At 42.4% G+C, this 12,894-nt stretch overlaps 2 protein-coding genes across 14 annotated transcripts in view; one reads left to right on the forward strand and one right to left on the reverse strand.

The window, feature by feature from the left end:
* shank2b (SH3 and multiple ankyrin repeat domains 2b) overlaps positions 1-7,311 on the forward strand; it is a 312,747-nt gene extending 305,436 nt beyond the window's left edge. For all 7 annotated transcript variants that reach the window (XM_025908243.1, XM_019365700.2, XM_025908253.1 and 4 more), the window contains one exon: positions 685-7,311. In XM_025908243.1, the coding sequence (XP_025764028.1) occupies positions 685-1,225 (541 nt within the window). In that variant the 3' untranslated portion in view covers positions 1,226-7,311. The remainder of the gene's footprint in view (positions 1-684) is intronic.
* Positions 7,312-9,955: 2,644 nt separating this feature from the next.
* The window catches only part of LOC102077706 (uncharacterized), a 34,688-nt gene continuing 31,749 nt past the window's right edge, over positions 9,956-12,894 (reverse strand). For 6 of the 7 annotated variants that reach the window (XM_013275982.3, XM_013275981.3, XM_025908436.1 and 3 more), the window contains exon 7: positions 9,956-10,786. In XM_013275982.3, coding sequence (XP_013131436.1) covers positions 10,259-10,786 — 528 coding nt within the window. In that variant the 3' untranslated portion in view covers positions 9,956-10,258. The remainder of the gene's footprint in view (positions 10,787-12,894) is intronic. The other variant, XM_005457397.4, reaches the window with a different exon arrangement.

The following is a 12,894-nucleotide window of genomic DNA, read 5'->3' on the forward strand; positions in this document are numbered from 1 at the left end:
CAAAGATACACTAACAAGTTCATAGTAGCTAACTAAATAACCACAGAACTGGAAAATGGCCTCAGACTTTGTGTACCTGCTGTTTGCATATGGTGCCACCTTGTGTTCTTTTGAAGTATTACACTATTCCACTATTGTTTGCAAGTCTTTAGTAACTGAAAAGTATGCTGTTGAAGAATTGCTTTGAGTCATTGCTCAGTCAGTTTTGCAGCACGAGCACCAGCAGTCACAGTGTAACCTTCCTGGCCTCGAGGATAATAAGCGGTTTGCACTTTGTGGTAAACTCTCCTTTCATGGAGCAGTCTCTACACCGCAGACTGTGACAGTGATACGTCTGCATCCTCACGAGTCCTGACCTACCTTCATGTTGCAAAGTGGTTTTTCTTAATCTGTGATACTTTGACCCTTTGCTGTTAGCTTCTGTTAGCAACCTGTTGCAACCACGCGTTATTGTAAACGGACTGAATAGCGTCAGAGTGACTAAATGGTAAATGGCCTGTATTTATATAGCGCTTAGATCTAAGATCTAATCCAGGTTTTAAATTATGATTTCAATTACACATTTATTGCACGTTTCCTTAAAGTGCCAAAGAAATGCAAAGTGTTTGCTGTGTTATTTATGTTTCTTTATGTCGGCTCAGTCTGACCCGAACTAACCGCTCATCTCTTCTTTGTCCCTCTCAGGCCTCCTATCGATGACTCAGGAATGCGTAACAATGCTGCCGCCGCTACCACCCTCACCTCCACCCCTCCCAGCAGTCTCCCATCCCAGACGCACCCCTGCAGCCCTCCAGACTCGGCGTCCTCCCTCACCCCCTGCTCTTCACTGCCTCCCTCTGTGTCGCCCACGCTCACAGACGTCTTCGGCCTGCCCACCCCACCTTTGGGCAGCGGCGGTGGCTACAGCCTGAGCTCCTCGTGTGGCGGCAGCGGGAGCTCGCGCTCTCCATCTCCACTCACGCTGATGCAGGCCGTGGCAGCCTCGGGCAAGCCTTTCGCCTCCAAACCCATGGAGCTGTGGAGCAAGCATGATGTGGCGGACTGGCTGGAGAGTCTCAACCTGGGGGAGCACAGGGACGCTTTCCTGGACAATGAGATCGAGGGCGCTCATCTGCCCTCGCTGCAGAAGGAGGACTTGATAGACCTGGGCGTGACAAGAGTGGGCCACCGCATGAACATCGAGAGGGCCCTCAAGCTGCTGCAGGACAGACAAGCCCCGAGGTGACGGGCTGGCGACGTGTGGAGTCAGGGCCAAGGAGAGGGAGGTGTCACGAATCACTTTTACCAATCTCTTCATCAGACATAATCTCAAGACGTGGAACCGGGTGGAAGTTTTGTCCAAGCTGATGCTGCCTCTTGCTGTGTTTGTCTCCTCCCATCCTCCGCTGTCGGCCTCATCTCAGTGCTCCAGTGTTGTTCGCCCTCGTCCTGCTTCCCACTGTCCTGAGCATCAGGGGATCATGGGATGTTTGGGGGAACTGCAGGGGGAGAAAGAAGAGAATAGCTGCTATGTCAAATCAAGGCGAGATAAAGGAGGACAGTATGTGGGACTGTAAAGAAAACAACATATTCTGGAAACACTGGGAAAAAACACTTGTCTGGAAGTTTCTTCACACAAAGACTCGTGGTCACCTGACTGCTTTGGATACTCAAGACTTTTTCCATACACCCCGGTGTGGGTGCATGAAAACCCAGCTGAGCTGGTCGTTGCTCCTTTTCTATCTTTGCTAGAGTTTGTTCAGAGAATATTTCTTCACTAGAGTCCTACCGGAGTTATATTTCTGGGTGCATCTAAGGTTGTAGAGAACAATTTGAGATAGACTTCATTTTTGTTCTTTTTTGTTCTTTTTTTGCTTTTCACCTGTTTGTGTCAAAACAACAGCATTTGCTGACATGTTTAACTAATATATCCACAAACACACACACACACACACTTTCTGCACAGTGCCACAAGCTGACGAATGAGATTTCAGTCTTTACATCCCGAGCACTTACACACGTATAGTTACTGCGACGGCCTTCTTCCCTGACAAAGATCAAAGTGTGGAGAGGGGTGGTCACCAGAGGAGGAGCTGCGCCCGAGCTGGGTCCGTGAAGTCCGCACCTGCTCGGTGTCCACCTCGTGACTCAAGAAAAACCAAGGTGAGGATGCAAGATCGACGTACAAATGTTGGAACAGGAAAATGGTTGTGCCAGCTTCGCTGAGAGTGCGTCCTTCTCCTCTCTCGGTTTTTCCTTTCCTACTTCTGTGTGCATGTGTGTGTATTAATAGTTCACCCAAAATATCATTAAGGTCCATTTAACTATTTCTATGAATCTGCTATATAGGGCACTTATAGGGAAACTAAAAGTGTTACTTTTTGTATTTTTACCATCAAATCTTCTTCCACCTCACTTATAGCAGGTCGGCACCTGCCCACAGTATGGCCCACAGTAACGCTAACGTACCCTGTGTGTAAGTGGTAGAACAGAGTGGTGATTACACTGTGTGTTTCTAGGATTCGTGCATTATTTTGGGAAATCCACTTACTCGCTTTCTTGCTGTGAAATAGAAAGATCAGTATCACTCTCTTACTGGTTGCTGAGAGCTGGAGTGAAATGCAAAGCATCCGTCCACCTGTTTTATGCACACTTTCAATGAGAGCAGAAGGTATGACACATCGATGCGCATAAATACACATTTATTCAAACAAAGGAAAACCCCAAATGATGCGTGTGGTCTGAACCTTTCTAAGCTTCCACTATGTGGGATGATGAGAAGATGGTCAAGTTTTTCACGAGTTTGACTTTCAACTGGAACTTTGTCATTTCAAGAGAGAGACTGTCTTTCACAAACTGGTACCAACTAATACCAGTTTACTATGAAGTCCAGTGTCTGCTCAGCTTTGCTACTTTGTTAAATGTACTGCAGATAGTGCTGACAGGATTCTTACACTGGATCCAAGCTGGGGAGCCGTCATTCTGTAGTTTGTTTAGATACATTTCCCTTGTTTTTACTGGTCCTTAGTAGGATGTAACACGTTGCTATCACCGGACAGCAGTAATGCACCTACAGGCTGTTTGCATCGTTAAATCACAAAAATGAGAGAAGGCCACCAGAGGCCTGTGCTGTGAAGCAGGATTTTAGGCCATCCGAGTAACTTCTGGGTTAACTCTCGGTTTTCTGCGGTTAGTGCAAAGGTGGTTGACATCATACCTGGGTACATCACTATGGTAACTTATGATGTCCACCTAAGTCATTGACTACTGACCAATCAATTCTCCAGAAAATAGCAGGATCCCTCTGACCTCTACAGGTAGAGTAGGAGGGACTAAAGTCTTTCAGCAGTGCCTAATGTCTCTGCGCTTCCTGATGATTATCAGAAATAAATATAGATTTGTAGATATAAGCTTATAATTGAATGTTTTATCCGTCAGCAGCATCCTAAAACAGGACACTTACACTGTACTTGCTGTCCTCATATGACATCTCTGCACAGATTAAGCCTTTGAACTGTTTTTATATTTAATCTCTCAAACCCCTTAAACAGCACCGAGTCTGCAGCTGAAAGAATAAAAACTAAAACTGTCAGGAGAAGGTTATAGATTGTAGATTCTCTGCTGGGGAAATACATTTTACATGTGCGGCTTGTTAAGCCGGACCTACAACCACAGAATGAAGCGTAAACTTTCCCATTGTCTCCCGAACGTGCGCGTATTAATTTGGTGATTTAGAAAATGTGTAAAATGTTGTTATATTTGATTCTGATCTGCTGCGAGATATCTTTTGCAGCTACTGGAATGAAGATCACCCAACAAGAGCACCTGTTCAACCAGTCAGATTCATTTCTCCTTTATCAGGCTGTGGGCAGTAACATTTAATGCTTAAATGACTCCTGTTTAAAGTTTCAGATCTTTAAAGTGCACCGGTCACCTTAAAAACAAACAGCAGCATGGAGAGAGCATTCAGGAATAATATAAATGTTACAGCTGTGTGCAGAAATCACCAGATTCATGATTTGTAGCACTGATGTGCCATCTTATTTGCAGCAATGTTGCATTTGCTGTTAGATTTTTATCATCATCTGATTGGTGTGGGTGACACTCACAGGGATCAGACTCATATATGACCAGTGACATGCTCCTTTTAGATTGGTCAAATGCTGCCAACACCACTCCTTTCATATAACTGTGCTGATAAAACCCTAAATTAGTTTTGGCAGTTGATAACCAGCTTTGAGTGACCACATTGTCCTCATTGCTAATGTTAGGATGAGTGAATCCACATAATGGAAAGTTGGTTGTGTAGAACTTGCTGTGGTACAGGGCCCAGGTGCTCTAACTCACTACCAGATACTGGACTGGTAAATCATCTGTCTGGTAAAGTGTTTGCTTTATGAGACAGACATGCTGGAAGCATTACGCTTAATCCAAAGATTAAGTCAGAATACTCACGTCAGTTACTAGTGAATATCAGTATTTTTACTTTAAATGTCATTCCTATTTAGAGCACACACGTGTTTCTAGATCACTGAGGGATCATTTCTGTATTATAAAACAAAAAAGGTTTCATACATATCGGACAAAACATACACGGACACAACACATTAGTATCCAATAATAATCAGTTGGAATATCACGTGATTCTGTGTGGAAAAGGACACTCATTTAGAAACAATGTTTCTCTTTTACAACTGCATTTACAGCTTTAGAAGGTGTAGACAGTAAAAAGTCAAACTCAGGTACACTAACTAAACTGCTCAGTTATAGGATGCATTGACTTATAGAAGTAGCTCAAACTGAGATGTTCATGCTTCTCTGTGCAAAGAGTGCAAAGTAGGTTAGCTTAGCATAAAGTCGAGCCACAGGTTGTGAAAAGATTTGTTTGTTAGGACCTTTATCTTGTCTTTGATTATTGAGCTGGATATTTCTCCCTGAGCTCGACTCACAGACATAAGACTGGTACAGATTTTCTTCCTGGAAGAAAGCAGTGTGTGTATTTCCCAAAATACTGTTTAAGGTTCTCACTGGATGGCGTTTTGTTGCGTTTGAATCCAGTGTGAAATCCTTTACAAACATTCTTTTGTTTACTTTTTAACTTTTACACGTTTGAATATACCAGAATGCTTTAAGCAAACTAATGTTTAAGAACTTCACTTCAGTGATTGGTATTTCAAAAGCTACGATAAGTAACATATTTTTATGGAGCAAAAAAAGATCACAAACATTTTGTATGCTGTTTTTTGCTTATGAGGAAAATAATAATAAACTGTGTGCATTTGGTTAACTTGAGTTCAAATCTGACCAGATTCAAAATGGAAAAACTGGAACAGTCCTTCGTGGTGGCAAGCAGCACCAAAGCAAACTAATACTCACCGACTCTGGCAACCCTGAAACCAGACTATTTGTCTTTAGGGCGTAACAGGACACTTTCTTCTAAATGTCCTTAACTGCAAGCTGGAGTCAGATATCATCGAATCACACTGAACCATTTTCGAGCTTTGGGTTTTACATAATTATGTGTTCACATTGCCGTCTCCTACATTCTAACCACTGTGCAAGAAACGGAGAATAATCACTTGACCAAGCCAGCACGCGGTCATCAGTGTGAGCCCGGCGTGAGAGCAGACAGGGATAGAAAGCTGCCGCTCGATTCGAGTCCCATAGTTTCACCGCAGCAGAGGCAGCAGAGGCAGGATTCAGACCAAGGATCCAGTTTAAACCCAAGTCAGACGAGGCGTTTGCTAGCAATGATAACGGGCTAGTCAGAAGTAGAAGTGCAGTATGCGCTGACGTGTATATAAGAGTGTTTAAATTGATTAAAATGTCTATTAGATTATATGTATAGATCTATTCAGATGTTTAGAAGAAAAAAAATTCTAAGAAGATAGATTTATTGTTGTCAGAGCTGACCTGATGACCTAAGCACTGGTCTCATTTGCCCCGTCATCATCTGTAACCAGCTCGCCCCCCTCCGCCCTCCACCTCCGTCAGTCACACAGCTCCGTAGATAGAAGGCGCTCTCTCCAAGTAGATTTTTTCAGAGCACTCTTAGATAGAGCTTTGATATGTGCTTGACAGTAAGCAGTGTCTGAAATATATCTGGTTTTCTTCTGCCCTTATTTGCGTTCATGTCGCACTCCACAGCTTCACGTAGGCGCAGCTTTTTGAGGTGACAAACGAAACATACACAAGTTCTGTGTTCTGTGAACATTAGCCGTACGGAGGCCGGCACGGGACAATGCTGCTACAATCCTGTTCCTGTTTGAACTTCTTTTCAACACACGTACAGTGGCGTGCCAGGCGGGGTAGAAAAGCACAGTATTTTTAAAGATTTGTATAGAGTTTATGAAATTTTATAGAGGTTACCTGAACAAAAACTGTTCAACACTGATGTGTGGATTGCCAAACAGAAATACTATATACGTAGATGCGATGTGGATATTATTAAACTTATGGGTTATGTAAGAAGCAATATTTATTCTAACTGAATCTCCTTGGTTGTGTTTTCTTTTGCCATTTTAAAGTTACATATCATGATGCAATCACTCGTCAGTGTTTTATGAAGCGTTGCCTAAAATAGATGCACTCTCTACTGCAGTAGTAATCATAAGATACTTTGGCCAATCAAGTGACCACTGAACCCAGGCTTTGAAATCCCCGAGTCTAGGGTTTGTTTGTTAAAAAACACAAAAGTTACATTTCTAAAAGTATATCTGCAGGCCATGTTGATAGGAAACTATATGAAACGTATATATATATATATATGTGTGTGTGTATGTATACATACAGAGATCCACCAAAAAGATGTGCGGTGCCTGTTGATCCCTTCCTGTGGATCAGTGGGTCACTCAGCACTTTTATCTGTGGACATGTAGAGCTGAGTAGATGTAGTAATAATCTTTAAAGAGCATCACCGTAGCGTGGCGCTTCACTGGGCCGTGTTTTTAACCACACTAACCCACTTCCACTCCCTGTCAAAACACTGCTCCCACTCTATCATTGTCCAACATTTGGGTAACTGTTTCTTTTTTTTATTTTCTTTTTGATTAATTAAGTTCTGTTTTTTTTCCATGAATAGATTTTACTCATTGATTAAGTCTTCATAGAGGCTAAGATGTTTTCGGTAATTTGTGCAAAGACTTGTGTTCATGTTTTCTATGTTGCTGTAATTTTGTGCTATTAAATCATCATAGAGTCAACTAATTACTGAAATGAAAAGAGAGAGAATTTTCCTGTAACTGCACTCTTCCTTCCCCCTCCCCCCTCAATTCCTCAAGACTTCTTGTATGGCAACCAAAATTCACTGTAAGAAATAAATATAATATTGCACTACTGTATCCCTCTCAGTCCTTATAGTACAGGCCTGGTGCGTGGGTCTAAGTGTCTGTGTGTCAGCTAAGACGCAGCCAGCCACACCTGAGCCACGCAGGTAGTCGGTCTGTGGGGATGAACTAAATTCCGTCATCTGGAATAACAGGAAGCATCTTTTCTTTATTACGCAGACGCTGAATGTTAATAAAATTGAGTTTTGTTGCCCTGCTGTGTACGTTCCACAGTTACGGTCTCTTTGTTTTCGGTATGTTGGCTGAGAATCGTGTGCATCGCCAGAATAATCAGACGATTACACCAGAGCGTTTCCTTTTTTTCATTGAATAGGGTGGTCCAGAGAAAATCAGAAAAATTGTGTAAAAATTCCTACTAAAGTACAGTAACAGCGAGTGCTTAGCAACCTTAGTATGGATGAAGACGTAGCTGGAGAGCAGTGAGGTAAAATTACTTATGAAGAATAAGTTGGATGATGTTTCTGCATCACAGACACCCTCCCAGGAGATGATTTACATACTAACTCCATTAAACTGAATTCAGCTGCTCCTTTCTCACATGTCACCACAGCAGGAAGCTCCAGATGTGATGTGTCCTGTCCTTACAACATCCACCAATGGATTTGTGTCTCCAGCTGGAATCAAACCAGTGACCTTTTGCTTGCCAAGTGAACGCTTGAACCACTACATTATGGAGCCACGAAAAGAGTACAATATTAATCTTCTAAAGTATTGAGTGACTAAACTTTAAAATATATTAATCCAATTCCACGTCAAAGTTTCTAAATTCCAGTATGTATTTAGTACATTGTTCAATTAAACAGAAATTCTTTTAGTCGTTTATTATAACTGGGTGTGTCAGCCACTTCAGACTTTATAACAGCTTATTACAGATCTCACTCTGTTTCCATGAGAATAAACAGGCCTCAGAACAAAGATTTTTTTGGATGTGTGTCACTGGGCCGAGGCCTCCAGCTGCTTGGGGGGGGGCTCGTGGATTCCCTATTCCTTCATCCTGGACCCCTCCCTCCTCGTAGAGCAGCATCCAGATACACCTGGTAGGCCAACTGGGGGCATCCATTAAATGGGGTGGGTGCAAGCTGGTTGGGCTGTTTGTTTGTTTCTCCTGTTCTCTCTCTTTCAGGTGGATTCATTAGGCAGGCTGCAGTCTGTCTCAGCCTCTGGGTGGAGCATTCTTACCTGGCCTGCATCGCACACCTGTGAGTCATCTGTTTCATTCATTTGAGACTGCTGTGTAAGTCTGGGCGAGAGGTGGGGTACACCTTGGACAGGTCACCAGTCTGTCGCAGGGCTAAAACAGAGAGACAGACAACCTCTGTAGCTCAGGTGGTAGAGCAGGTTACCTGCTAACTGGAAGGCTGGTGGTTCTCTGTCTGCTCAAGTCTGCATGTGAATAAACCACAAGACTGCTGTACCAATGTGTTTTGGACAGGCGAGGTCAAACTTACTGTAACCTGTAACGGTGGTTGGACACGTGACGATCTGAGCTTGTTTTGCAGTCACAAGTCTTGGGCCGAATACAAAGCAAGCTCAACGTACCTGGGGAATCTTTCCATTAACTGGCTTCACTCTAACATCAGCAGTCAGGATAAGAATCACATGATCCAACTCACCAACCCAGCGTTTCCTGATCTAGGTACAAGCTCATTCACATTAAAGGGGAATGAAAGTAATCCAGCTACTGCAGATAAAGCAGTGATGTGAGACTAAAAGCACTGTGTAGCCATTTAATGTTAAAAGTCCTGTGAGACTGAGAAGAGACATTATATTCATCAAGTTAAAGGTAGGAATAAAAGCCGACCGTGCTGATCTGTTCTCATCGACTAGTCCATTAATTTCATGTTTACATTTGCATTAGACTGTTTTAATTCAATTCCATTTTATTTATGCAGCACCAAATCATAACAGCAGTCACCTCAGTTTTTATTCTTGGAAAGCTGCAGCCCCGATGTTTAATAGTCTGAGAGCAAGTAAAGCACGAAAACATAACCAGAGTTCAACCACCTGTACAGTACAAACAGGTGTGCTGGTTTATATGTTAATGCTTATAGAACAACAAAACTGTTTGCAGTGAAAAGGGGAAAAAAGTCATGTGTTGTTACCTAGGACCAGATGTTGATATACCCCAGTAAGAAGAGAACCACCTTTGTAGTACAGAAAATCCTCTTTTAACCCCAAAGTTACCTGGATAAGATGAAATTGTGCTTTTAGTACAGGCTGCAGCCAAAACCAGTGGTTGATGTCACAGTGGCTGTGTCCGTCATTCATTTACAGTCACAATTCAGCAGTTGTAAGCAGCAGATCAGTTAAACCGTCCTTTCCCCAAGTCTACAGTTGATCCCTTTACTTTTGGTTCCCTCCAGCAGATTCAATGTAGCACTAAAATGTTGGACTTTATCTAGTTTGGTAGTTGCCACATTCACATTACAGCCAAAAGAACCCAGTGCAAGAACAGGAGACACAAACTGAACCTCAGGGGTCACAAGCTAGACCCAGTGCCAGCCCCAAGCTTGGGTTTATGGGAGGGTTGTGTCGGGAATAGCATCCAATGGAAAATCAGTGTCAAATTATACATGGATCTGTGTGTTGTGGTAAAATAAGGAGAACAAGGAAGCAACCAAAAGTTCCACTGATTTAAATTATTTATATCATGTTTTCTCTGGCTAGAGATTCTTCACACACACACTTACACGCACCGGACAGCTAAAGTACACCGATGGAGACTGAAACGGCTGATTGTTGGGGTTTTCTTTGTATTATTGCAGCGTCTTTAGCTTACAATAAGTGCCTTGAGGCATGGCGCTATACAAAATTGAACTGAAATTGAAAAACTAAATCCATCTAGGTCAAGTGCAGGAAAGCTTGAAACAACACAGACAAGTTAGAATGGCCTAAAATAATTTATTATCAAATTAACATCATCTGATATTTATTTAGTCCTGATTTACTTCATGGGTGCTAACATTTAGCTCTTGACACGCAGCACTTTTTTTCTCATGTGTGCGTTTTCTGTTTTGTGCCGTTTCTTTCAGCTCGGCCACCACCCTGCACATTACATATTTATTCAAGGCGACCCTCTCGATGGCCTTTGAGTGGGCAGGATGGATGCGGTGGAGCTCACTGAAAGCACCGCTGGCTCTGAGGGAGGCCTTTAATTTCTTCGGGGCCATTGTATTTGGGGGGATTTTTTGGATGACACTGTCACATTTGGAAATGCATTCTTTGAAAGCTTCGGATGGATGAAGCAGCCTGGCAGAGGTTGGGCTTTTCTTCACAGCTGAGACGGCATCCTTCTCCATCTGTGTGTGATAGTTGTGCTCAGTGTCATTGGTCTCCACAAGCAAACTTTCACATTCAGCACAAGCACTGACTTCTGGATCTTGAGCCACTTTCTGCACCACCCATCCAGCTACATCAGCAAGTTTCTCCTCCTCACCTCTCTCTGGGTCACCCGCTGTGTCCTAAAAAAAGGAACCATTAGTGAAAGCTGAACTAAAAAAAAATGTGTTCATTGATCGTGACCGATTTCCATGTTCACCATTTCTCCTAACCCCAGTCAGAGAACCCACAGAGACACAGAGAGCATGCAGACTCCTCACAGAAACATAGACTGCATTTGAACGCAGGATCTTTTCATTGTGAGGTGACCGAGCCAACTACTACAGTTAGAGTCATTTAAAGTAAACCATCTGAAAGTCTGAAGCTATGGTTCTCTTCAAGTGAGGGTGTTTAAAGATCTCAGGGTTTTATTCTCGTGCTGATTCAGATGATTTCATTCTTCGTTACAAAGACAGTCTCAAAGCCAAAACTCACTGAAATCTTAAAGCTGATCCTTAAGTTTAAAAAAAGGTTTCATATCTTTGTTTTGCCCTCACATTGTTTTTTTCTTATACAGACACAAGAACGTTTGAGCCTCAACTTTTTTTCAGCTTTTCAGCTCAGAGAGCTTTTCAGCTTTTCTGATACTCTTCTTCACTCTAGTTTAAGAAATACAGTTTCATTCACAAACAAGTAATAACAGAGTGATCATTCACACAGTGGCCTGAAGTGAGGTTCATTCTTTTACTGAAGACATATTTAAAAGTCTCTCTCAGACACGCATTCAATTGGAACATGTCATATGTGTGGCATCTTTGACCAGGTACAGTCTAACAAGGTGAACATTTTTACATTCAGCCATGACCATATGGTCATTGATATGGTCATTTGGCACAATGTGTTATTCCCATTTTATTATGCTACCTGAAATCTAAATTGCTCAATCTGACATACGCCATCTGATCCTTCTTAATTATTCTCCCTTGACACCACTTTGTGTTTTCGTGTCTCCTACAGACTTCACCTTCTTCCACTCTGTCACTCTGTGTTCCTCCCTCTTCTTGCGGTGTTTAACACAGCAATTTCCATTCTTTTTACAAAATCCATGACCATCTGTAGGGTCGTTACCTTAACTACCTAACTACCGTATTTTCCGCACTATAAGGCGCACTTAAAATCCTTCAATTTTCTCAAAAATTGACAGTGCACCTTATAATCCGGTGCGCCTTATGTATGAATGCTGGTTGTGCTTACTGACCTCGAACTGATTCTATGTGGTGCACGGCGCTCAAAAATCTGTCAAAAAATATTTTAGAACGACTTTGGTAAGCTACGAAGCCGCACCGTTTGATGGATTGTTGGAGCATTATGGCTACCGTAGTCAGGAGCCTCGCGGAGTAATCTGGGTCCTAAACTCCGTCAGCTTCAGGTCCCAAAGTCAAACGAACACTGCGGCATCACTGAGAGTTACAAACTGTCTAAATTCTTTCATCTTTAATAAAATGATCAGCGTTGCTGCTTTACCAGGTGTAACAATTAAGTTTAACATCCAGGCATCCATGAAAACAGAATTTATTACATTTAACAGAGTTAGCAGTTAGCAGGAAGTTAGCTCGCTAGCTTCCACCTAAACATGATATAGCATGTTCTGACTGAGAGATTTCTGAAACATTCAAACGTACAGCTCTGCTATCACTTCCAACATAAATGAAGACAGAAAACTAAACAGCAGTGACGTTTGTAGGGTTACTGAAGTTGGGCTAGCTGGTATATAATGATGTGCTATGTGATCGCTGGCGATACAGCCATGTTAGCATAACATAAACACAGTAAAGCTGGAGGATGAACGCTAACTTTTTTCCCCTCGATAAAAGTTAACGTGAGGGTTCCCGATGGTTAGGGACAAATGCAATCGCATGGCAGGATGCTGTAAACCATAGGTGTCAAACTCTGGCCCGTGGGCCAAATTCGGCCCGCAGCCTAATTACATTTGGCCCGCGAAGCCATACCAAATTATTATTAGAGCTGGCCTACTGCTATTATATAGCTAATATATATATTGTTTAGTATTAAGCTTTGCGTGTTCCATATTCAGTTTTTCAGCAAAACTTGTTTGAGTCCATAAGAAGAGATTCATTCTTAAATCTGGAGGAAGAATTTTTTTTCAACTAGAAAGTGCATTTTCTGAAGAAACTGCAGTGTGAATGCTTGAATCTGAATGTATGCACTGAAATGAATTAATTGCTGAATT

Source organism: Oreochromis niloticus, linkage group LG1, assembly GCF_001858045.2.
Source record: "Oreochromis niloticus isolate F11D_XX linkage group LG1, O_niloticus_UMD_NMBU, whole genome shotgun sequence".
In the NCBI taxonomy this organism is placed as follows: domain Eukaryota; kingdom Metazoa; phylum Chordata; class Actinopteri; order Cichliformes; family Cichlidae; genus Oreochromis; species Oreochromis niloticus.